The sequence below is a fragment of the Odocoileus virginianus genome, chromosome 11 (assembly GCF_023699985.2).
Source record: "Odocoileus virginianus isolate 20LAN1187 ecotype Illinois chromosome 11, Ovbor_1.2, whole genome shotgun sequence".
NCBI lineage: Eukaryota > Metazoa > Chordata > Mammalia > Artiodactyla > Cervidae > Odocoileus > Odocoileus virginianus.
The window spans coordinates 4,202,132-4,228,385 of NC_069684.1; the positions used below are offsets into that span (position 1 = coordinate 4,202,132).

Consider the following 26,254-nt stretch of genomic DNA (forward strand, 5'->3'; position numbering starts at 1 on the left):
AGTGGTTTCGAGGACGTTGCTTTGTTTAATACGGTAGACTCCAGGAGACGCTCCTGGTCCAGGCACCGGGGCAAGGCCCTGCTTACAGCCCCGGGCGGCGGGCGGCGAGGGCGGCCGAGGTTGCGCGTCCTCCGCCCTCTGTAGCGGAGGTTGCCCCGGGTCCCTGTTAGAGCTGCTTCCAGAAGGCTCTCTAAGGGTGTTTCCATCTGATTCCCGCAGCCGTGCCGGGGAGGCCTGGGAGCGGGCTTACTCTCGTCCTCTGTGGCCGGAGGGCCGTGTGTCCCCTGGCCCTGGAGAAGCAGGGCGTGGTGGCAGGCACCCGGCTCCTGCCCCGACTTCCGCCGTCACAGGGGCTCCCTTTTCTCTCAATAGTTACTTTCAGAGATGAGACTGTTTACAAAGGTGTTTTTTTTTTTTTTGTCTGTGAGTACAAACAGATCCTGCAGTGTTTTCCTACTGTTTTCTTGGTGTGTATTTTTTAATATAAACTTTCAATACCAAAGTGTAATAAAACAAAAATTAAAAATGCAAAATCTTAATTAATTGGGCTTCAGGCATTTAAAAGATCTTCACTGTTTTCTCTTGGCTGCACGGGAGAATCAATCCAGCCCTGCTCTGCCCTCCCTTCATGTCTCTCTACATTTGCCATTTGAAAGTTGATTTATAATTTGCTACTTTTAGTGATTTTTTTCAGTGCTCATGAGTTTCCTTGGTTTTCTCATGGCTTTTCATTTCCATCTAAATTAGCTAGCCTTTCTCCTAATATTTTTTTTTCCTCCTGTGTCATCTTAAAAAGGCACTTCTCTTTCTTCTTGCTGCCTGTGTGTGTGTGTGTGTTTATGTATTTAATGTAAAGACCTTGATTTTGGTTTTAAAATAATTGAAAGATTTTTTGTGTGTGTTTAAGTTCTTGACTCTTCCATATTTGAGAGACTTTTTGTGCACATGATGTTGTAAGCACTGTCACGATAGTGGGTCCCAAATCCTGCTGACATGATGACAACTTGGTGGACTTCTCCGTGAATTCCAGTCCTTGTATCCTAGGCCCTGTCACCGATACTATGAGTCAGTCAACTAGAGAAGTTAGGACAGAGGTGTGTTTGGACAGCTTGTTGATTTGTTCACTCTCTCATTCATCAAATACTGATGAGGCACCTACTACATGCCTGTATTGTGTTTGGAGCGGAGTGGACAAGAAGATGTACACTGCAGTCCTGAAGCTCACGTTCCATCAGCTGAACACAAGCCCCTGGCCACACCAGGTCACGGTGGTGCAGGGAGATAGCTGGCTAACCCAGCTAGGTTATCCAAGCACCCCTTAGAACTTAGGGTCTCTGCTACCAACGAGAGGCTCAGTGAGATGCTGGTAGACTGACAGCCCCTCTGCCATAAGAGAGCCGAAGTGAAAATAGTTGTAGTCAACCCAAGAGGCCACTGTTACCTATCTGTAAACTCACATCTGCCTTTTGTGGTTCAGCCCAAGACGTTAGAACGTCTGTGCAGAACTGGCCTGAACGGTGGGTGTGAGAATGCCACGCAGAGTGGGAGGAGGAGGAATAAGTGCATGCAGAGGTTCTGCTGTTGGCAAATTCAGGGAGGGAGAGAAGCCCTGTGCAGCTGTGGTGAGACGCACGGAAGCGAAAGTTACACCCAATGAGGTGGTAGAGATAGCAGGAGTGAGAGCAGGAGGTCACTGGTTCTTGTTCAGGACTCCAGGCTCCACTGGGCCTTCACTGGAGATCTGTTGCAGAGGAATAATAGCGCAGGCCACTTAGGCTTGTAAAAACGCCATCTCCAGCTCTAGGACGTAAAGATCCCTGGGTCTGACAAAGCAGAATGAAGCAGGAAGATGGGTTAAGAGACCGTTTGCAGTGGTCCAGGTGAGAGATGATCACTACTTGGACTTGATAACGGCAGGGATTTGGAGCAAGGTGGACGGATTTGAAATCCATATCAGAGGTCCGATGGCTGGGGCTTGGTGACGTGATGTGCTACTCATGGAAGATGCAAAGGGCGCAGTGTCGAGAGGGCCTCCGAGGGGCCTTTCTCAGCTCCTGGATCTGGGAAGTGATGTTGCTGTTGAGACACTGGCATGACGTTGGACTTGAGAAGGAGTCAGAGTGGTCTTGGTTGTCTTCATTTTACGATCCCTCTGAAGGGAAAACAGTTATAGATGACACCATATTTTAGGTTCCAATAGGTAATTTAAGCATTCAAAGAAACAGTGTCATGATGCCCTCTGCCAGTGTATCATATGTTTTTCATTTAACAAATGTTAAAGGTTAGTGTTTTAATCCTTAAATAGAAGCATGTTAGAAAATTAAGACAGAAGGGTTCATTTTATTGCCTAAAAAACTGAACATTAGAAGGATTAAAGTGTAGGGATTTAATTTTGGATTAATATAATGGCTATAAGATGTTTCATGGAAGAATAAAGAAGATTTTAACTTTGTAACTTTTTTCTAATGCAAGATATTACTTGAAGCATTAGCTCTTCTGAATGTATGTAGTTTCTAGAGTAGAGTTCAGTTAGGAATATGGATACTTAAAGATATCATAGAGCCATGTCAGGACACGTAGTTTATCCCCATGTTATTCCTGAACATTTATGTTTACCTTCTGTTCTTTACCCTGATGTTTCTCTTTGTGATCCTAAGAAGTGAAATGAAAGTTGGTGGGTTATAGTGGTTGATTTATTTTTCCTGAGAAGCCACGTCTGAAAGTCCTATCACTTCTATGAAAAATCTCAGCTCCTTTATGCCACCTCCCTTCCTAACCCCCGGTTAGCAGCATAGCTTCACTGCTCAGACCACGTGCATGTAGCTTGCACTCTTTTAATTTGTGCCTGCTTTCTGTGTTTGCTCGTGTAATTCCCTCGCTTTACTCATAGTCAGTCAGTGCTAAGAGGGCACGGGTGAGAACTGGTAATATTATTCACGTTGCAGTGGACTCTCAGAATGCTTAGACCCAGGCTGTAAGTCCGGCTGCTCGGAGCCTGGATGCTCACTGTATGAAAGGAATCTGAACGCTTGATAAGAGCAGTGAAATTATGTTTATCCTGAAGTTTCTTCACATTTTTTGGGGGGAGGGTCTAGTATGATACCTAATTAGACTTAAAAAATAATTTATATACAGACTAAGTATGTAAAAGTAAAACATCAGGTTTGAAGTCATCCTCAGCCATCAAACATTGATTGCAGCTGACTTTCTGAAGAATAAAAAGAGAAAACAATGGATACTTTTTCAGGAGGCAATCATAGGATTTTGTGATAATAGCCGTGTTACCAAAGTTTCAGGTGCTTTGCTGAATTCAGTTACATGTGAGTATAAGCTTCAGGATATAATGGAAAGATGTACATTTATGTCAGAACTAAATGTAGAAGTTTGGGAATTAAGCAGAAAATGCTATTTCCCAGACCAGGTATTTTAAAAGTGCAGAAGACACATCACCTTTTTTTTTTCTAATTAAAATCTATATATTAAAATCTGCTCACAGCTAATTTGCCCTGCAAAGGGCAGTGGTAACTGATGATAACTTACTCCCGTGGTTTACAGTACAGAAAAATAACAAGGTTGACATTATTTATATTAGAGTCGTATCCTCATATCTGAAGCTGACTTTAAAAATATTTCATTTTTACAGGTTGTTTCTGAGCTCTCATGGGTGCACACACAAACACTTAACTCACTACCCCTCTGGTCTGAGAAACTGGGACCACCACCCATCTGCTGACAGAGTAGGTCAAGGAAGAGCTCTTCATGTGCCATTTGTAAAGGCTGAAATAATGTAGAAATAGGCAAAGGAAAACCTTAACCATACTTCTTGCAAGGCAGTTTTTTTAGTCTCACACGTCTGTATGAAATTGTATGAATAGTATGTTCAACATGAATAGTCTGTTCATGTAAAATAGCACAGTCCACAGTAGAAACATAATGTAGGCCACATTTGCAATTAAAAATTTTCTAGCAACCATGCTAAAAAGCAAAAAGAAATAGCTGAAATGAATTTTAATGTTTTATTTAACCCAGTATATTCAAAATACTATTTCAGCATGTAATCAATAAAAGTGATTAGTGAAGTAGTTTACTCTTTTTATAGTACTGTCTTCAAAATCCGATGTACTTTTTTTAACGCAGCAGCTCTCAGTTTAGGCTAGTCACATTTCAGGTGCTTGTGTGTCTGGCGGCTACCCTATCAGAAGTTCTAGAGCAAATATTTTCTTCTTTCCTATGCTCTGTAGACCTCTTGATGGAATTCAGGAACTGACGCTGACTAATTTTGGAAGTGAGGGCCACATAGTTCCGACTTTGTTTAGGAAGCGCTCGTGGCAATGTGATGACTACCCCGGAAAACCTGCTTAGCGGTTCAGCAGTCAAGGACTTGGGGTAGTGAAGGCTGGGGAATGGCCTGACCTGCTTGCAGGCTCTGCCAGCACAGGTGTCCTGATCGTCCTAAGGATTCTTGGTTAGTGGAGAGCTGAATTGTCACTTTAGGTCTTTTTTTTGTTGAAGACATTTGCTCCATATACTTTATAACCCATACAACGACCCACTAGCTACAGATTATCCTTTTTTTTTTTAAGGTTTTTGTGTTCATTTCTGTCTGCACCAGGTCTCTCTGCTGTGCGGGCTCTGGAGTCACAGGGGCGGGCCCCCTCCAGCTGCCGTCTGCAGGCTTCCCGGGGCCGGGCCTTGTCTGGTGATGGCGCCCGGGCTCACTTGCTCTGTGGCACGTAGGGTCTTCCCGGATCAGAGATGGAGCCTGTGTCCCCTGCACTGGCAGGTGGATTCTTAACCACCAGACCAACAGGGAAGCCCCACTTTCAGGTTTAAAAAATTACATCTAGGGGAACTCACTTCTGCAAAGATACAAGGCATGACGTTTAATTTTTTTTTTCTAAAATAAACATAACCCAATTTTATTTTTATAATACTTTGGAAGACTAGAATGTTATTCTTTGCATGATGAGCCTTTCTAGGGGGCATTAATGAAATACACGTGTTGATTTCATCCCCATTGTTTTCTTTTAAAAAGGCATTTGGAACTTAACATTATTACTATCTTCAGAATATAGGACATTAAGTCAGAGGTTTGTTTTTGCATCCTTCAGCTGTATTTATTTTTGAATATGTGGGTTACCTAATAATGTGCATTTATTGAGGTTAGATTTTAATAATAACAACTTCTTAAGTCCTAGTTTATGCACTTTGTGGGCTAAGTGCATTAGGCTCTAAACTTTTATCTGGATCTGTGGAGCTTGGATATAAATTGAGAAGATCACAGCTATGGGGAAAGACCTATACTGCAAAGGCCTTTCTGCATAGATTATGAGCATCTTAACTCAGTAATTTTTTCAAAACTGTGGTTATAATTGGACCCAGTGGGGGTCTGTGTCTTTGATCAGATCACAGTGGCTGTGACTTTACACTGGAAAATGTCACTCCTGTGAAGGTTTATCACCTGTAGAGCTGGTCCTGCCTCTGATGCTGTGTTCATTTCTCATTAGCATTATTCAAAGTTCGGTTGTTAATTAGGTTGACACTTCAGTTACAATCATCATCCACAGGAGCAGTCAGGACTGCTTGTATAAAGAAATGTAAATACTCCTCCTTGCACTTATACGTAAAGGAGGAACAGTGTTGTTAATCCGGTAGTATCTGTCGTAAGGACGAGAATGTGCCCTGGTAGGGGAGCAGGCCAACCAGAACTCGTCCCATCGTTTTTTTCTTAGAAAACAGGATTTCTATGTGACCTCATGTTCCCAGGTAGAGCATTGCTACGGAAGGTATTTGAGCATCACTGGTACTTTATAAGTGTACAGAGTGAGGTTTTTATGTGGGAAAGGAATGGGTCAAGTGAACTGGAGGCATGGGAACAGATCATATCACGTCCTCTTTTAAAAAATAAGAGTACACATCAGGAATATGATTGTGGAGCTGGTGGTTTACTCACTAAGCTGTGTCCAGCTCTTGAGACCCAGGCTGTAGCCTGCCAGGCTCCTCTGTCCATGGGATTTCCCAGACTAAAATACTGGAGCAAGTTGCCATTTCCTCCTCCAGGGGATATTCCCAACCCAGGGATTGAACCCCTGTCTCCTGCATTGGCAGGCAGATTCTTTACCACTGAGCCACCTGGGAAGCCCCAAAATATTAATACACAGGATCTGAAATTAAAGGGTGCAAGTGTATGAACAATTATAGCAAACATAGGTGCCTTTTAAAAGTATGCACATTTCTAGATCATATGTTTTCCTTTGATTTAGAAACATTATTAGTGGGATAACTGGTTCATAAGGCAATAACATTGAACTCGAATCCTGCAAATGGTGGTGGGAAAAACTGGACAGAACTGGGTTGAGATCTCAGTTTCACTTCTTGGTAGCCAAATATTAAGGACAAGTGAGTCCACACATTTGAACCCCTGTTTGTTCGTTCATAAACGGTAACATGAGTACCTGGCGTGGGAAGACGGTTCACATCAGATGGGACAGTCAGTGTCTAACAAGCGTAGCAGAATTCCCTCCTCATGCTTAGGTTCTAGTAACCTTAACTCCCTTCCCGCTTTCTGTCTAATAATGCTGAAAACTATTCAACAAGTGACTGGAAAATTATATGTACAAATGAGGCTTCCAAAAATAAAATTAAACAGCCAGTGATCCTGAAGGGCCTGGAACAAGTAACCTTCCATAGCAGAAACAAAACACTCCCCCACCGGCTCCATCTCCAAACAAGTAGACACACGTTGTAATGGCTAAACATCTGCAGGAAAGCGGCTCACAAGCAGTTTACTGTAAAATAATTAAAGCTTATTTATGTCAGGAGGCCTTGGGGATAAAAAAGGAGCGCATGGGCCAATTTGCATTAGCACATTACCGTGGGCCCCTGCTTCCCTTTCAATTAACAGGCCAGCAGGTGCTGCCTGCGGTCAGGATGATAAGCTGACCCGCGGATGCCGCGGCCTGCCTGCGGATCGGCTCATCCCTCACTGTACCAATTTCCAAGGTGTGAATGTAACGATTCCTCTCTGTCACGCAGGTCTCGGCCCTGAAAAACAAACTAAAGAAGCAGTCCACAGCTACCGGGGATGGAGTGGCCAGGGCCTTCCTCAGGGCGCAGGCGGCTTTGTTTGGATCCTACAGAGATGCTCTGAGATACAAACCTGTAAGCGTTCATCACTGTTTTAATTTGCTCTTGGGTGGTTCTTTGGAATGGGGCAGAGAATGAATCCCTTGAATAACCCCCACCCTAAAAAGTTTCATAAGGGTTTTTGAAAATCCAAAATAATATGCTTAAAAACATGGTGTTCCTTCTCCATGTTCTTGACCTTTCGGGTTTAGCTCATCCTTTAGTTAAGTATTTCCCACATTCTCTTGCATATAGCACCTTGTTTACTGTTCTGAAATTGGAATTCTTACCTCTTACCTAATGAACTGTATTAATGCATTTTAGAGTGACTACCCAATCTTGCTAAGATTACTAAGAAGTTAACCAAACAGTTGAGTTTATTAGTTTAGAAATGTCAAGTACAATGTGAAGCTTTAAATGTGTTAGAAGCTGGACATTTTGCAATATTTAGAAATTTATTGTTTTCCTAACACTTCTCAAAGCGGGCTTCTCTATTTAGCATATCTTAGCTCACTTTGCCATTTCCTTTTTAATACGCCTAAAATGGTTTTATGTAGAATTGTGACCCATGTTGTTAAGTAGCCCCAAAAGATATAAATTAAAATGTTTTTTTTTCCTCTGAATTACTGGTTAAGTATGTTAGTCTGATTTTACTAAAATGATTATATTACCCTTTTGTAACCAGATGAATAAATGGATTAAAAATATTGTTAGCTATAAGACTTATTATCTAATAGGAATTCCAACATTGTTAGGCTGTGTAATGTCAACCCATTTCTTTATTCCTTCTCGACTTCCATATCGTATTTGTGAAATGAGAATTCTTACGTCCCCTCTGGGTATCTTTCAGGATGAGTGTGTAAATTGTGTCATAAACTGTGTGCGCTAAACAAGCACTGAACAAACGTGAGTGGGTTGTGTGCTTTCTGAGCTGACTTTCAGATGACTGGTTCCCACCCAGTGGCTCTCTTAGCTCTGAAGAGTTACTGAGCCACAAAGAGAAGTCTGTACATTTATAGGCAGATCAGCTGCTGTTTCTAGAAAAATGCATATGGACTAATTTGCTTGCTAATCTTTTTGAAATGTGTGTATATTTTTTAAACCATGATGTAGAACTCATAGTACCATATGCAGTATATATAACTCATGTGGGGAGGTCTTCAGAGATTATTGACTATTATTGATTATTGATTATATAGGGTCTCATTCTTTGAAAGACTGGAAATCCATACTACAGTGGAGCATATTTATTAAAATTATCAAACATCAGTTAAAACATAAAAATGAGTTTCAAAGACAAAATTAGTGATTGATTTTGGATGTTTTGGAAAGAGATTGGTTTCAGATTTACAGTTACTGGAGGAAAGTTAAAAGTATCACTTTGCTGGAAGTTTGCCACATTTAAATACTGATCTTTATAAACTACATTTTTCTTTTTATTTTCTTTTTTAAACTTGTAAAAGACTTCAGATTTGAGGAAAGCAGACTGAAGAGAAAATTTTCTTAAATGATTTAAATTATCAGTGTTGTTAGGTGCTGGTTAAAATTATAGAAAATCCCATGTTTGACATTAATTATTATAATTTTTGTAGCTTAATTTTCTCCTTATTTGAGCTTAATTAAACAGATAGGGGTACTAGGTTTCTGATTTTTGTTTTAAGCATTGTGAAAGCCAGATTCTCAGTATCTGTGGGAAAATATTTAATTTTGTCAGGGAGTATCTTTCCTGTTTATTGATCACATTTTGTGAATTTGTTAATTTATCTATATTTTTCCTTTTTATGTGTGGTGTTTTCTCCTGCTGTCTTTACTGCTGGTTCTGTCTGGGAGTTGGAGGATAGTGTTTTCATTCTGCATGTCTTTCCATTTCTTTGACTTAGTCTTCGAATGAAAACTTAATTTTTAAAGTATGTTGAATGTACTTAGACATTTTTTTCATATGTATTTTCAAAATAAATAGTTTTTAAGGAAAATTATTTGTTGTATATAAAGCACTTGTTATTGTCTCAGGTATTATCCTTACAAAAACTCCTATATTCTGAATTATTGAAAGCACATTTTTTAATTTTACGCAGTCTTTTTGACATTTACATAATAGGCATGTATCTTCAGTGTATTTTCTGAGCAATTAAAAAAAAAAATGAGCCAAGTTTAGAAGTTACAGTTATATCATGGATAGCTCAGTTGCTAAAGAATCTGCCTGCAATTCAGGAGACCCTGGTTCAATTCCTGGGTTGGGAAGATCCCAACTAGAGAAGGGATAGGCTACCTACTCCAGTATTCTTGGGCTTCCCTTGTGGCTCAGCTGGTAAAGAATCCACCTGCGGTGCTGGAGACCTGGGTTTGATCCCTGGGTTGGGAAGATCCCCTGGAGAAGGGAAGGGCTACCCACTCCAGTATTCTGGCCTGGAGAATTCTGTGGACTGTGTAGTCCATGGGGTCGCAAAGAGTCGGATGCGGCTGAGCGACTTTCACTTTCACTTTCATTGTAAATATATTTTGGTGGTTGTTGTTCAGTCGCTCAGTCGTGTCCGACTCTTTGTGACCCCATGGCCTGCAGCATGCCAGGCTTCCCTGTCTTTCGCTAACTCCCAGAGTTTGCTCAAACTCATGTCCGTTGAGTCGGTGATGCCATCCAACCGTGTCATCTTCTGTCGTCCCCTTCCTCTCCTGCCTTCAATCTTTCCCAGCATCAGCGTCTTTTCCAGTGAGTCAGCTCTTCGCATCAGGTGGCCAAAGTACTGGAGTTTCAGCTTCAGCATCAGTCCTTCCAGTGAATATTGAGGGTGGATTTCCTTTAGGATGGACTGGATTTGTTCCAACACCACAGTTCAGAAACATCAGTTCTTTGGCTGTTAGCCTTCTTTATGGCCCAGCTCTCACATCTGTACGTGACTGCTGGAAAAACCATCTTTGACTGGACAGACCTCTGTGCGGCAAAGTAATGTCTCTGCTTTTTAAAATGCTGTCTAGGTTTGTTATAGCTTTTCTTCTAAGAAGCAAGCATCTTTGAATTTCAGTAGCATCCTCCAGCTGAAAGTGAAAGTGTTAGTCACTCAGTTGTGTCCAACTCTTGTGACCCCGTGGACTGTAGCCCACCAGGCTCCTCTGTCCATGGAACTGTCCAGGTAAGAATACTGGAGTGGGTTGCCATTCCCTTTTCCAGGTAGCAGAGTACAACTGGTAAGAAAAATATTACAAAATAGCTTTTAATGGATGTGAATTCTTTAACTAGATACTACTTTTTGAAGTTTCATGACCCACTCTTTCCTTTGCATTTGACACAATCGAGCCTGTTGATCAGGTCTGTGATGGCCCAGAGGCTCAGGCCCCTCCCTCTGTCTGCCGTTCAAGGCCCTTGTAAGGGGCTGTGTCTTCCTTTACTTTTCTCCTAAGCTCTGACCTCAATTCAGAGAATTTTGCCTGAGGCTCCAAATGCCCTGAGCTTCTCAGGCTTCTAAACCCTCATTTCAGTGTTCTTCCTTCCTGGCACTGCTTCTATCTGTCTGGCTCCTAACAGCCATCTAGTTTCTTCATGACCCTTTAAGATGTGGTTCATTCTACCTTTCCTTTCTATGAACTGATTATATTTCCTTTCCCTAACACATTTCTTTTCCCTCTTTCTACATTATTTATTATAGTTCTCATCTTATTATTTTTACTCACATCCAGTTGGGTCGCTCAATCGTGTCCCACTCTTTGCGACCCCATGGACTGCAGCATGCCAGGCTTCCCTGTCCATCACCGACTCCCAGAGCTTGCTCAGACCCATGTTTGTTGAGTCGGTGATGCCATCCAACCATCTCGTCCTCTGTGTCCCCTTTTCCTCCTGCCTTCAGTCTTTCCCAGCTTCAGGGTCTTTTCCAATGTGTTGGATCTTCGCATCAGGTGGCCAAAGTATTGGAGCTTCAGCTTCAGCCTCAATCCTTCCAATGAATATTCAGGACTGTTTTCCTTTAGGATGGACTGGTTTGATCTCCTTGCAGTCCAAGGGACTCTGAATTACATTAACTGACGCTTATCTACATTAATGGTTTTGACTCTTGCTTACATTAATGATTTTTTAATTGCTATTAAGACAACTGACCATTTAGTGCCTGCTGGATACCAGGCATTGATGGGCCCTTTATATTAACTCTTTCACTTAATCTTTATAAGCCATCAAAATATCACCCCTTTCATTTTGAAGATAAGAAAAATGATGCTCATGGAGATTAAAAGCCGTCACTGAGGTGCCCAGCTGATGGCGAGCAGGGCCTGTGTCTGCACCCGCTCTTCCCACCGTCCTGCTCGCCAGCTGGCAAGGAGCATTTCCACTCTGTCCTCCCTCTGTCTCATGGCATGCACTCCTTGAGATCAATCTTCTGAACCTAACATTTCCTCTAAATGAAGATACATGGGAGACTCTCGGTACTTCTCTACGTGAAGACTGAGTCTCAGGAATATCCTTGGGAGGTGCGGATGGTGTAGGCGTCTTACGGAGTGCGTGTGAGTTGGGGAGGCAGTATGTTTCCCCCTGCCCTGTAAACCCATGTGTGGCTCGGTCCCCCTGGGGTGACGGCCTCCCCTCGAACTGCTCCTTCCTCTTCTCTCTGCACTCAGCTGGGGATCCAGCTGGTTGTGGCAGTGAACGAAAGCCCTCAGGAGGACCTGAATGTTCACTTTCAAATGCACGTGCTGAATGCCGCCCCAGAGTAACTGGTTTTATGAATGAAGCACTTGGAACGTCCGAGTGGCAGCACTTAATATGTCGTCGCTCTTCTCCTCTGGCCTGACTTACCCTCTACATGGTGCTCTGGCATGGTTGACAGCTGTCCTTAATTGCAGAGAAAATCGTAAAACTCCTTCAAGTTTTTGGAAAGTGATTTCAGTAAAATAATGGATATTTGGCTGGTTTTGGATTTTTTTTGGCCAACAGCAGGTGTAGCTACTTATAAGAATTCAGAACTGGAAGGTCAAACTAATATGCTAAATAAATGGAAGAAAAGTGATGAGGGGAACAGACTCTAGAATAGTCTGAATCCTCACCCTGTGACTAAGCAGTTACATGACTTTGGACTGATAACCTCTTAGTGCTTTCATTTCCTTATGTGTTTTTAAAAAAAAAAGACAATAATCCTTCATGGGTGGTTTAGAGGATAAAATGAGTTCATGTATGTTAGTTACTGGAACAGTGCCTGGCATGTGATTGATGCTCTATTATTCGCTATGATCATTAAACACAATATATTAGAAGCAGTAAATTTGGTAAGGAATATTCCCTCAACATAACTAAAATAGAGCACCGTCTGCTGATCCCCCAAAGAAAAGCATTGTTATCAACATGAGAGTACTTTGAAATGATTGCACTAAAGGGTCATCATTTGTACCACAACCTATTAAAAATTAGTCAAATTTTTGACCAACAGGTAGTGCTAAGGAATTGTGTAATGAGTTAAAATACGGCTCAGTATATTCAAAAGCATATACTTTATTACCCCAAGAGCATAGAGATAATACTTAAATGTGTTGCTTTGAATAGTTAGGACTATGTCATTTGTTTGAAACACCCAAGCTTTTCTGGGCTTCCATGAGCCTTGCTAATGGACAAAAAGGAAATTCTTTTTAAAAGAAAGATGAACTAAAGTAATCTGGGCCCCTGTTTGACCAGTAGGAGAAGTGTCGGGACAGTTGGACAAAAAGTGCCACGTAACCTGAAAAATCTTTTATCACTGTTTTCTGTGAGAACCTAACCATATTTTTAAGATTCCCGTGGGAGAACTGGTGGCAGAATCTGTTGGAGATTTTAAAATGTTAATGTACCATCATTATGCAGACATTTTTGCTCAGTTTGTTTATAAATCTTACCTAACAGTGACATTGCACATTAAGTCTAAGTGCGTTAAGGAACTGAATAAGTACTGTTGACACCTTGGATTTTACTTCACATTTTTGTACAGTATCATTCTTCCTGACACCTTTGTTTTTTTTCCCAGCATGAACTTTCACGAAGTCATGCACATTCTTAGAGCATAAAGATCTGTGTCTTTGTATAGGTCTGTGTCTTAAGTATTTCCTTATTCTGTGACATTTCCTACTGTAGAGAACAGTCTAGAACTTGAAACATACCTATTCTTAAAAACAAACTAAGCAAAAATGTTACATTAATTTAACAATGATAATTTCTCTTAAGTGGAACATAATAGAAGGATAGGAAAAACAGCCCCATTTCATCCATATCTTACCCGTGCCTTAATTATCCTGTAAAAATAACTCAAATAGTAGCTACTGCTGCTGCTAAGTCACTTCAGTAGTGTCCGACTCTCTGCGACCCCAGAGAGAGCAGCCCACTAGGCTCCCCCGTCCCTGGGATTCTCCAGGGAAGAACACTGAAGTGGGTTGCCATTTCCCGCTCCAATGCGTGAAAGTGAAAAGTGAAAGTGAAGCCGCTCAGTTTTCAGAGGAAAGTTGCCCTTGGCTGAATGGGTGGCACCTCACCAGGTGCCCCGTCTTCTCCTCCACCCTCACTCCCAGAAGATCAGCAGCCGACCCACACAGGCTGCAGGAAGCTCGCCTCCTCACCCCAAGGCGGGGTGGCCTCAGCCGCAAGACTCGAGCTTTTCCACGGGTTCAGGCTGAAGCCACATTCTCACCTGTTTTCTTCCCCTGCCATCTCCTGTTCCCCTTGGCACCTATTTCCTGAGAACTCTCTGCCAAAAAACTACTCGAACAAGATTCCCCATCTCAGTCGTGGCACAGAAGCCAAGCCAAGACATAGGCCAGAACTGAGTTTATCAGATTCTTCTTAAATCTGGATTTTGTTCTGTATTCCTGGTCTTTAATAAACAATAGCATCTTCTGATCCTCGAGCTAGAAATCCAGAAGTCATCTTTCACCCTTGCTCATCTTTTTCTTATATACCTGTGGTCCTTACACTTTTTGTCTCTAAATGTCACTACGCTCTTAAAAATTGTCAAGGGCATCAAAGAACTTCTGTGTATGTCAGTGTATCACTATTTACCATATTACAAATGAAAACTGAGTGTATGTTAAATATTTATTAACGTATGTTAAATAATTTATTAATATTAAATAAAATAATTTATTATAAAACAATACAGACAAAATAATTTTAAAAGGAGAAAAAATAATTTGAAAAAATGAAAAAATGCAAACCTACTAAGATAAACATAAAACATGTTTTCATAAGAATAACTACATTTCTAAGCAACTTAGAAGAATGGCACTGTTTTACACTTTTCCGAATCTCTTTACTGTCTGGCTTAAAGGAAATCGGCTCGATTCTTATGTTTGATTCTGCTTTCAGTCTGTTGTACTATCGCAAATTGTGAAGCCTTTGGAAATCTCTGTCGAATCTCATAAGAAAATGAAAGTGAAAAGAGCAGATAACATCTTAGCACTATTATGAAAACAGTCTTAACTTCACAGATCCTGTGAAAAGATCGGCATCCCTGGACCATTGCTGAGAACCACTACTATGTATCAATTGACAAACAAGTCCTTTTGATATTGCCATGAAATGTTTAGCAGCGTCATTAACCACATGAACTTCAGACACTCACAACCTGGGTGAATCTGCTTAAACTCTGCTTCTTCACCTGTAAAATGTAATAATAATCACAGCTTATTGTACTTTTACATATTCCATGACTTGGAATACATAAAATATTTCATATAGTCTAGGATATCCAGAAATAGGGTGATTTAGCGGTCAAGAGCACAAAGTGAATCCTGTTTCTAACACTCAACAATGTGTGCAGTCTTGAACCAGTTACTTTAGGTTTTAAGTTTTGTTGTTGTTCAGCCATATCCAACTCTTTGCAGCCCCTTGGACTATAGCCCACCAGGCTCCTCTGTCCCTGGGGTTCTCCAGGCAAACCGAAGTGAGTATCCATTTCCTTCTCCAGGGGATCTTCCCAGCCCAGGGGTCAAGCCTGCATCTCCTGCATTGGCAGGTGGATTCGTTACCACTGAGCCACCAGGGAAGCCCATGTTTTAGTTGCATCATGTATAAAGTATGATGATAATGAGCTTGAGATTTGAATGAGTTAATATATATTAAGTGTCTTACAACAGTGCCTGGTACATAGTAAGTGCTATGCACTCATTAGCTACTGTATTACTGTTAGTCGTCATTAGTGTCCTATAAACGTTAGGTAATGGAAGTCATTACTGTTTCTTTCTTTCTGGGGCCTGTTCGTCTCCCCTTGCCTGATTTATTTTGCACTGTTAACTGATATGCCTGTTCCCATAGTTTCCTCTTCGCCATAAACTCTCCATTCTGAGGCACAGGCCCAGTCTCATCACGTCGTTGCGTACACACGTCTCTGAGCTGCCTGAGGTCTCCAAGGAGAGAACTGATGTCCTGGGATGTGGCCCAGGCCTTCTCCGGGCTGGTTGCCTGCCCTTCCTCCTGCTCTGGTTCTCTCTGTTACTTGTGTCCAGCGGCCCCTAGGCCTCAACTGATCTCTCCTTACCCCACTCTGGCGCTTTCTCTCCAGACACACCGGGCATGTTGTATCCACATCTGTCCTCTCTCAGGACCGTCTTTTCCCTCTGTGATTCACAAAGCTCCGTTCATGTTCAAAACCAGCTCACCTTCCGCTGTGAAGTCACAGAAGGCTCCTCATGAGATCTTTCCCACTGCAGGTATGAACCGGGAGTTTGGGGGCCAACACGGGACATGGAGTCACTTTACTCGGAACAAGACAGTGTTTGAGGCACCACTCAATCCTAGTCCCAATCTCTAGTCAGATTGTAAATAAACCAGAAGATCCTAAGGAGTGCTCCTTCTTACCATGCCATCCAGCTCAACCTGGATTGAAAAGAACTCCCCTCAGAGAGTCACTTACAGTCAGTTTCACAGGGTACACCCCAAAGGTGACAGCAGCTGAGACTCGCGTGTATTTACACATACAGCTTTAAAGCACTGTTAATCTTATTTTTCTTTCCCCAAGAGAAAATTCTAAGATGTGCCAGGGCTTTGTCTTCTTGGTGATCATTAAGATGAGATGGCCGGATGGCATCACCGACTCGATAGACATGAGTTTGAGTAAACTCCGGGAGTTGGTGATGGGCAGGGAGGCCTAGCGTGCTGCAGTCCATGGGGTCGCAAAGAGTCAGACACGACTGAGTGACTGAACTGAACTGAAGATTCTTAGTGACCAAGCTGTTGACTAGGTGAAGGTTCATTGGAAGCTTTTACCGTGATTGGTGTCTTCAGAGATGTGTGGACAGCAAACCAGAGCTTTCTCCCTGCTGCTTCCCTTGAGAGATTGCAAATGTTTGCTAGGAGATTAGTGAGGACAGAGTCCTTCCAGGTAATTCATGTTGGCTGATGACTAGGCTTCAACAGTACCTGAACCGTGAACTTCCAGATGTTCAAGCTGGTTTTAGAAAAGGCAGAGGAACCAGAGATCAAATTGCCAACATCTGTTGGATCATCGAAAAAGCAAGAGAATTCCAGAAGAACATCTGCTTCATTGACTACGTTGAAGCCTTTGACTGTGTGAATCACAACAAACTATGGAAAATTCTTCAAGAGATGGGAATACCAGACCACCTGACCTGCCTCCTGAGAAATCTGTATGCAGCTCAAGAAGCAACAGTTAGAACCGGACATGGAACAACGGATGGTTCCAAACTGGGAAAGGAGTACGTCAGGGCCACCCTCTGCTCCCTCCAATCAGAAGAAACGCTTGCCCGCAATATCGGAAGTCTGAGATTTTCAGCTGGAGGTCGAGCTTTGTGTTTGAATTGAAGACTGCTTCATTGTTACAACCTTTAGACATTATAGATGGTAATAAAATCTCACATGTTTGAGGGAATATCCATCAAATAAAAACCAAGATTATGAATCATACTGGTTTCTTTGTGATAGCAGTGATATAGTTGGAACTGCCGTTAGAGGCAATGGTTTTAAAATTTATATTTGCTTTTGCAAAGATGATATGTCATACAAAGCAGGCTTTATCTGACTTGCTATTTCATTTGTTTGTTTATAAAGCATTTATTGGGCCCTAGATAACTAGGTATATTCCTCATAATGGAGATTCGAAAACCACAGATCTTTAACAGGGTTGCTTATTTGTTGTTTTTTTTTTCTCATTAAGTTGTAAGTTCTATGATAGTGGCAAGTATAGTATATTTTGATTATCCAAAATATATTTATGTAAATTAATCCAGTTAAAAAAATCATTCTGTAGTATTTAAGAATGGCAACAATTAATATGAAAATGTATATTGTCAGTGTTACTGTGGATCATCAGCTGATGGCTGGTGGTAGGTGGCACCTATTAATAGGTTATTGATTTGTCTTCAGTGATTCTCAGCTTGAATTTTGTTTTCTTGCCTCTGGAGCGGTGCTGTCCAGGACGACTTCCTGTGATAAAGGAAGTGTTCCGTGTCTGTCCTGTCTGTTATGGTAGCCACCAGCCCTCGTGGCCACTGAACATTTCAGATGCGGCTGGTGTGACTGAGGAACTGACTTCCCGGTTTAACGTTAATAAACTTAGATGTAAACAGCACTGTATGTGACTAAGGGGTGCCGTGCGGAGCGGCACGCTTCCACAGTGTCAGTAACTTCCGGCAGAGTGGCAGCAGCTGGATTTCACAGACGGCTAGGCCCATCATTTTATTCGTGCAAGAAGCGGTTTTCAAATTTTACTTGCAGATACCTGTAATCAAGACATCAGTTCTTCCTTAAAATTAAATGATAATTATATTTTCTGAAGTTCTATAAGAAAGTGGATGGACAAGCTCCCTTTTTTCCTTTTTATTGCAGTGTGTTGATTGCTGCTGGACTGACTATAAGGACCAAATCATGGACCCTAATGTCTGTTTTCACTTTGATCATAAAGTTCAGTCACTTTTCCTCGTCTGTGTGAGTGGGCTGTGGAGGGCAGCGGCGAGAGGCAGGGGTCCACAGTGAGGGGCGCTTTCTGGGCTCACGTGTGGGAGTACGTGGGGGTGTGTTTGAAATTAAAGTCCTTGTGATTTGGAGGAGGGGCATCTAGCGGAGCCTGAGACTTGTGACTCTTGCAGTTGTGAATGCTTAGCAAACAGAGTAAGTTCAGGCAGCTGGACTACCTAGGACTTAACCTACAAAGTATCCAGTCAGAATTGCTTTTGTAATCACAAAGAGAATGATTCATAGACCTTTCAATTACTCTTAAAGGGAATTTTTTTCAGGGTTTTCTCTTGTGGCTCAGTTGGTAAACAGTCCACCTGGACTACAGGAGACCCAGGTCCAGTTCCTGGGAGGGAAAGATCCCCTGGAGAGGGGAATGGCGACCCACTCCAGTATTCTTGCCTGGAGAATGCCATGGACAGAGGAGCCTGGTGGGCTACAGTCCATGGGATCACAAAGAGTCAGACACAATTCAGCAACTAAACCACCAAAAAGAAATTAATGATCATAATGTAAGTGGCAAAAATCATGCAGCAGTTTTTATAGTAAGAATGTTTTCTAGTCAGGATGAAATATAATTGTTGGGCTTTTTCAAATAGATGTGCTGTATTTAATATTTCTAATCAATCTGATGGTCTTAAATCTTTGTTTTTAGGGGATTTATTCTTAACTTTGAGAGCGTGAAAGTCAGCATTTTTAAGAGCCTGAAGGATTCTTGATTAGGAAGCTACAGCAGAAGCTTATGGGTTGAGGAGTATTTCTACCAGCCCCAATTCCACCAGTATGTGTCAGGGCCTGCCCCCCTTGACACTCAAGCTCCTGGAAGCTGGCTCTGTCTTACGTCTTGTGCCTCCTCAGATAGACTGGTTTGCTCTGACACCCCCACATTCTTTGTTTCTACCCAGGGTGAGCCCATCACGTTCTGCGAGGAAAGTTTCGTAAAGCACCGTTCAAGTGTCATGAAACAGTTCTTGGAAACCGCAGTCAACCTCCAGCTTTTTAAGCAGGTAAGAGTGCGCCTCCACGTTTTGTTCTGTAACTCGAGCGTGTCAGAGACTTGTAACACGTTTTTGTCACTGTAAACCTAGGTCTAAACTTTGCTATTAGAAACTTCCTCACGGAAAACTGCTCCACGGATGGTCTCACAGAGCAGGACTACCCATGCACAGTGGGGAAAGCAGTGACTAGTTATGTCTGATTAGGCATCTTAGAAGGACTTATCTTAGTTCGTTAGATTGATACAACTTGGTAAACAAACCAAGTTTTTAATAGGACCATCCCAATGTAATCCGGTTTATAAAAAATGATTCCTAAATATGTAAGTTTTTAAGCTTTGTAAGGGGCTTCCCGGGAAGGGGCTAAGATGGTAAAGAGTCTGCCTGCAATGCAGGAGCCCCAGGTTCAATCTCTGTGTTGTTGGGAAGATCTCCTGGAGAAGGGAGTGGCTACCCACTTCAGTATTCTTGCCTGGAGAATTCCATGGAGAGAAGACTTTCCACAATCACAAATTCAAAATTCAGAAAAAAGTTGTTCTACTGTGTGTCTTGATTTCTGGCCCAGAAAATATAATTGTCATTGCAAAAAGCAGCAGCCTAACATCAGAATTCCGAAAGTTTAGATGCAAAGTGTTTCTTTTATCCTATTGTGTGATCATGGCAAGTCTCTTAGTTTAGGCTGGCTGTAGTTTCTGTTTATGTTATTTGAATTAAGTTAACACTTACTTTTCTTATTCTACATGACAGTTTTAAGTGTAAAGTCAATAATATGAATTCAACATTTAATGAAGAGTGTGTTGTCTACTGTGCACAGGGCCAGAACGAAGACCTGAGTGAAAACTCAGTGATGCCCTTGAGAAACGGACAAGCTAATAGAAATGCTTATTGCTGTTAAGAGGAAAGAGACCAAGTAACAGAATAAGCATCAAATCAGCATGGTGAAAAATCCGATACTGTTTATCTGTATTCTGAAGTAATTTTAAAAAATGATCTGAGTTAGGAAAATGGTCTATGGGCCACATACCTACCTGCCTTCCAAAATGTGAGGAAAGGTTAGACTTATCCAGTAGACCTCTTTAAGGAGCCAAGTGAAGCAGGTTGGGTGGGTTTCCGGACCAGAGGTGTCTTGTGTGAATTTCCAAGGATGGAGTGGGTTCGCTTTGGAGCTCTGTGTCCCTGGCGGGCTCCGGTACAGATTGGATTCCTTCCCCGGATGAGAGCAGGACCGAGGGATGGTGTGTCAGCACCGATGTGTGCACAGCCCAGGGCAGCCCCGGGCTGGCGTCCAGTGCATGATTGGTAAGCTCCCGTGCCCTTCCTGTGTTCTGTCACGAGGAGATAGTAACCTCCCATTGTCAAATCTGAGTTGTGAAGCTCAGGTTACCTGGGGGTCCAGGACTGAGTGGATGGGTGGGATAACATTTCGCTTCCCTTTGACCATGAGATTCTGTAGCTAGTCTTATCATTTGATAAAGCTCACACATGGTCTTTTTTTTTTTTTTTAACATAACTACAAAAAGCATATATATACATATATATGGAGTCAGGTCGAGTTGGGCGAGACCTTGTCTCTGCTGCTCGATAGCTTTCTATTCATAAGTGTCTGTTTCTTTCTCTGTAAAATAGCAGTACTGTCCCCGCCGGACAGGCTGTGATAGTTTACGTGATTTAACACCTGTGCTCTGTCGACTCGACAGTGCACACATCTTTGTGGAAGCTCACAAACATTAGTGTTGGCCTCATCCTGAGAGCAGCTACATTAACGAAATGCACACCTATGTGGGGTTACTTAATGTCGAGGTAGAGAATGAACTTGTGGACGTGAAGAGGGAGTGGGGCGAACAGGGAGAACAGCATTGACGTGCAAGCACTACTGCGCGTGAGGCAGCTGGCTAGTGGGAAGGCGCTCCGTGATGACCTCGGGGTGGGGGCGCGGTCAGGGGGCGCATACGTGGACACTTGTAGCTGATTCACTCCACCTCCAGCAGAAACCAGCACAGCGTTGTGCAGCAACTATATTTACCTGAAACAGTGAATTAACAAATAAAAGTATAATTTTATCCAATTATACGAACATACGTTTTATCAAATTTTATCAAACAAATTTTATCATTTTATTTTTTATTTGTTATTTGAACAAATTTTATCAAACATACGAAAATGGTCATTCGACGTAGAACCAGTTGTAGAACAGCATAGTAGTTTCACATACACAAATCGACTGTGTCCTTGAAACTGGTACTGTTCCATGAGCCGTAAGGAAGTGACGCTTAAAGGTGCCACTGAAGGACCTGAGGCCCGGTTGAGAGCATCGCGGAGCCGTCCAGGTGCGCTGGGCGCAGGCTCGGCCGTGCTAAGAGGCGCTGGCGGGGCGGGGCCGCGCGCCGTGGAGTGTGTCAGGGGCGTGGGTCTCCTGCTCACGTTCTTACCACAGACAGCCAGGAGCACAGAGGGACATGCGGGAAGCTCTTACAGGTGACGGACATGTTTATTTACACCTCGTTTGTGGTGATGGTAACAGGACTGTATACCTCTGCCCAAACTCACTGAATTGTCTGCAGTAATTGTGTGCAGGTTTCTGTATACTAATTACATTTGGCTAAAGGTTGGGGGTGGGGGTGGAAAGGGAAAGCAAAAACCAGAATCAGTTGGTTAAAAAAAAATAATCAACATAGATGAATTCTCAAAGACATGACTGATGTTTCTGAACGAATGTGAGACTTTTTAGTACAGATGACCCATGTTCCTGACTGTGAGTTTCTGACCCGCTGTGGGTCAAGAACCACACATCCTCTGTTTGACAATTCTTATGCTACAAAATTGAGAGACCATGAACCCAGGAGAGAAGCATATAATTTGAAGGTAAGAGCTAGAGTTGGCTCTTATTCCTGATGACACGGCAGGGGAGGATCCGGTGCTCACTTCTGTACATTTTTTGTGTGTGTGTGAAGTTGCTCAGTCGTGTCTGACTCTTTGAGATCCCGTGGACTATAGCCTACCAGGCTCCTCTGTCCATGGAATTTTCCCGGCAAGAATGAGTGGGTTGCCATTTCCTCCTCCAGGGGCATCTTCCTGACCCAGGGATCAAACCCAGGTCTCCCACATTGCTGGCAGATGCTTTACCGTCTGAGCCACCAGGGTTATGTACTGGAACAACTTAAAACGCAGGATTTGCAAAACGCCTTGTGGTGAGGATCACAGGAGACAAAGCCCCAGTGCTTATTCTCCAAGATGAGAAGTGTGATGGGAAATTCAGCTCTTGAAAATCCGGGAAGACTTGGTATAAAGCTAAACCAAAAATAAAAGTGTGCCTTCCTTCAAAACACTTCCGGGGGCTTGTGCCTCCAAAGCTCTGGAACCAGGAGGAAAGGAAGGAGCTCTGCAGAGAAGTTACCATGCACCAGCGTGCACAGGGTCCAAAGCCTGATTTAATAATGTCTGGTTTGGTCTGACCAAACTCAAGTGTAAGGTGATCCTAAACTGTAGGTGTCCTCAGGCCCCTAGCAGAAGCAAGCACACACCCTCCTTGAGGAGCCACCCCGTTTCATCCAGGCGTCGGAGAGTTCTCCCAGCTGCGATCCCGAAGAGGAGGTGCACTGCTAACAGCCGTCACACATACAGGGAGACAGATCCCAAACCAGAAACAGCAGACAGAAACGAACTTGCAAAGATTTCAAGTACTGGAATATCCAAAATACGATATAAAATAGCTGTGCTTAAGATGTTCAAATAAGTAGAAGAGGCTTTAAAAATGTTCAGGACATAAAAACTTTAATGAATGTGAAGACAGTTTTAAGAATATAGCAAATAAACTTCTGGTAAGGAAGCATGTAATTCACATGAAAGGAAATTGATGTGTTTCATAGCCAATCAGATCTAATGGAAGAGAGATTTGCTGAACTGGAAGATATATCTGAAAAATTATGCAAATTTTAGTACAGAGCTCTGAAGAAGCAGAAAGTGTAAGAGACTCAAAGGGTGGAGTGGACGTGCCTGAAATCCACACGCTCAGTTATAAACGAAGAGGACAGGACGTGGAGGAGAGACCGCATTAGAAGGACGGGGCTGGAGCCAGTGACGTGCACGCTTCATCTGTTCGGGAAGTCCCGCATGCCCAGACTGAGGAGATGAGGAGAAATCTATACCTGCACAGGTATTCAGCTCTTAAGTATTCAATAAAGAGGGATTTTTTATTTATTTGAAAGAATTTTTTAAAAAATTCTTAAAAAGAATACCTAGAATCCTTGGCCTACTAAAATAACTTTTAATTATAATAGAGCTGTGAATACATTTCCCTGCAAAAGCGGAGTTTGCCCTCTCTGTTGCCTTTAATGGTATGTCCACATGGCAAGGCTGTGGCCCCCTGTTATTTAATCGCATAGCATCACCAACTCAATGGACATGAATTTGAGCAAACTCCGGGAGATGGCATTGGATAGAGGAGCCTAACGTGCTGCAGTCCATGGGGTCGCAAAGAGTCAGACAAGACTTAGCGTCTGAACAACAGCAGCAGCAAATCTAGGTGTTGCTGTGAAGATATTTCTGCGTATGTAGTTTAAACTCATAATCACTTGGCTTTAAATAAGGATGATTATCCTACGTAAGCTGGGTAGGCCTGTCAGAATAGGATGGAAGGCTTATAAAACAGGACCAAGGTTTTCCTGAAAGAGGGGAGTTCTGTCTGTGGGCGGCAGCATTGGCCCTGCCTATAGACCCACCTGCTATGTCTGTCCTTCCTGACTGCCTGTCCTACAATATTTGCAACCTACTTAGCCAGCCCTCATAGTCATGTCAACCAGGGTCTTATGGTAAATCTCATATGTGTCTGTCTGTCTGTCTAATCTCTTACTGGTTCTGCTTCTCTAGTTGAACCTTGACTACCACACCAACAGGAGAAGGACATTCTTAAGGAAGAACTTTAAGAAAGTAATTCAGGGAGAAAATTTTCTTAGCTCTAAGATGGAAAGTCTGAGATGCAAGAAGGAAGGAAGAGCAAAATAAATGGTAAATATGCTTCTCTGGTGGCTCAGATAGTAAAGAGTCTGCCTGCAACGTAGGAGACCTGGATTCAATCCCTCGGTCAGGAAGATCCCCTGGGGAAGGAAACGGCAATCCAGTCCCGTATTCTTGCCTAGGAAACCCCATGGATGTAGGAGCCTGGCAGGCTGCAGTCCATGGGGTCACAAAGAGTCGGACATGACTGAACACACACAGTACCCACACACAGGAATTAAATTTAACCAACATTTACAGTATCAAAGAGGCAGGTTCTCCCACACATTCAGGAATCAACTGGTTCCAAGTCAGATTCCAAAAAATTGCTGTTTTGATTATGGCAAAAGGGAGACACTTCAGTTTCTTTTGTAAGACTGGGATAATCTTCCATTCTAAAATCTAAGATGACGTGAGAAGAAAACATTATAAGCCAGGCCCACTTATGACTACAGATGTAAAATTTAAAATATTTTTAGCCAATTCTAGCAAGGTTTAAAAAGGTTACTGCTTCATGAGCAGGTTGCCTTTATTCTGGAAATTAAGTGGTAGTTGCACATTAGGAAATCTATGGATGTAATTCTCTACATTAACTGATTCTGGGGTAAAATCATTCAGTTCAGTTCAGTTGCTCAGTTGTACCTGACTCTTTGTGACCCCATGGACTGCAGCATGCCAGGCCTCCCTGTCCATCACCAACTCCTGGAGTTTGCTCAAACTCATGTCCACTGAGTCGGTGATGCCATCCAACCACCTCATCCTCTGTTGTCCCCTTCTCCTTCTGCCTTCAGTCTTTCCCAGCATCAGGGTCTTTTCCAGTGAGTCAGTTCTTCGAATCAGATGGCCAAAGTACTGGAGCTTCAGCATCAGTCCTTCCAATGAACACTCAGGACTGATCTCCTTTAGGATGGACTCCTTTGATCTCCTTGAAGTCCAAGGGACTCTCAAGGGTTCTACAACACTGCAGTTCAAAAGCATCAATTTTTCAGCACTCAGCTTTCTTTATGGTCCAACTCTCACATCCATACATGACCACTGGAAAAACCATAGCTTTGACTTGAGGGACCTTTGTCAGCAAAGTAACGTCTCTGCTCTTTAATATGCTGTGTAGATTGGTCATAGCTTTTCTTCCAAGGAGCAAGCATCTTTTAATTTCATGGCTGCAGTCACCATCTGCAGTGATTTTGGAGCTCAAGAAAATAAAGTCTGTCACTGTTTCCATTGTTTCCCTCATCTACTTGCCATGAAGTGATGGGACTGGATACCATGATCTTAGTTTTTTGAATGTTGAGTTTTAAGCCAGCTTTTTCACTCTCCTCTTTGACTAAAATCATTAGATCATCTCAACACATGCAAAAACTGTTCATAATATTCATGATAAAAGCAAAAATACATGATTAAAGACATTTTCAGTAAACATCATACTTAATATTAAAACATTAATATTTCTCTCTGAGGAAGGTTCTATCTATTAGCATTGGAACTCCTCACATATCTAATTGAACTAAAACATATATAAAGATTTAGAAAGTAACACACCAAACTGACTTGACTTTAATTACTTTGAGTATAAAGACAAGTTATGTAGGACATAAGGAAATAGCTTAATAAATTTGGCTTCTTTGAAATTAAGAACTTTGACCATCAAAAGACTTCATATTTGCAATTCTTTTGAACCACCCAAGAGATTATAGAGTCCACAATATAAAAACCAAACCTCCTGCATGTTAGTTAAAAGAAAAACAAAAAACCAATGTAATTGTGCACATGACCTGGATAAACACATGCACTTGAAAAACCTGAGTGGCTGATACAGACATGGAAGATGCTCGGCCGTGTTTATAATCAGAGAACAGCAAGTAAGAACATAATCAAGTATCACCTCACACTCACCAGATTGGCCCAGTTTTAAAAACCTGAAAATCTCAAAATTTGGCAAAGACATGGAGCGAGGGACCAAGTTTCACTTGATAGGAGTGAAAATGTGCACCACTTGTTTGAGAAAACACTTTGGCGCTGAAACTTAAACATGCAAATTTCTTTTGACCTAGTGATTTCCTCTAAATTTGGCAGCAAAAGTCATTTGCTAAAATTACTTGTAACGGCAAAATGCTGATGGTGAACTCACACGTCCATCAGTATTAAGAGAATAAGTGGTTACGTTCCTACAAAAAGGCAGCCGCACGGCAGAGAGACATGAACTGCAGTGAAACGGAGTGTGAGTGAGCCAAGG

General features: G+C 42.3%; 1 protein-coding gene across 3 annotated transcripts in view; it reads left to right on the forward strand.

Annotated features, from left to right (window-relative positions):
- Positions 1-26,254, forward strand: part of DENND1B (DENN domain containing 1B) — a 261,115-nt gene that overhangs the window by 169,394 nt on the left and 65,467 nt on the right. For all 3 annotated transcript variants that reach the window (XM_070473840.1, XM_070473842.1, XM_070473841.1), the window contains 2 exons: positions 7,036-7,161; positions 18,940-19,041. In XM_070473840.1, coding sequence (XP_070329941.1) covers positions 7,036-7,161; positions 18,940-19,041 — 228 coding nt within the window. The remainder of the gene's footprint in view (positions 1-7,035; positions 7,162-18,939; positions 19,042-26,254) is intronic.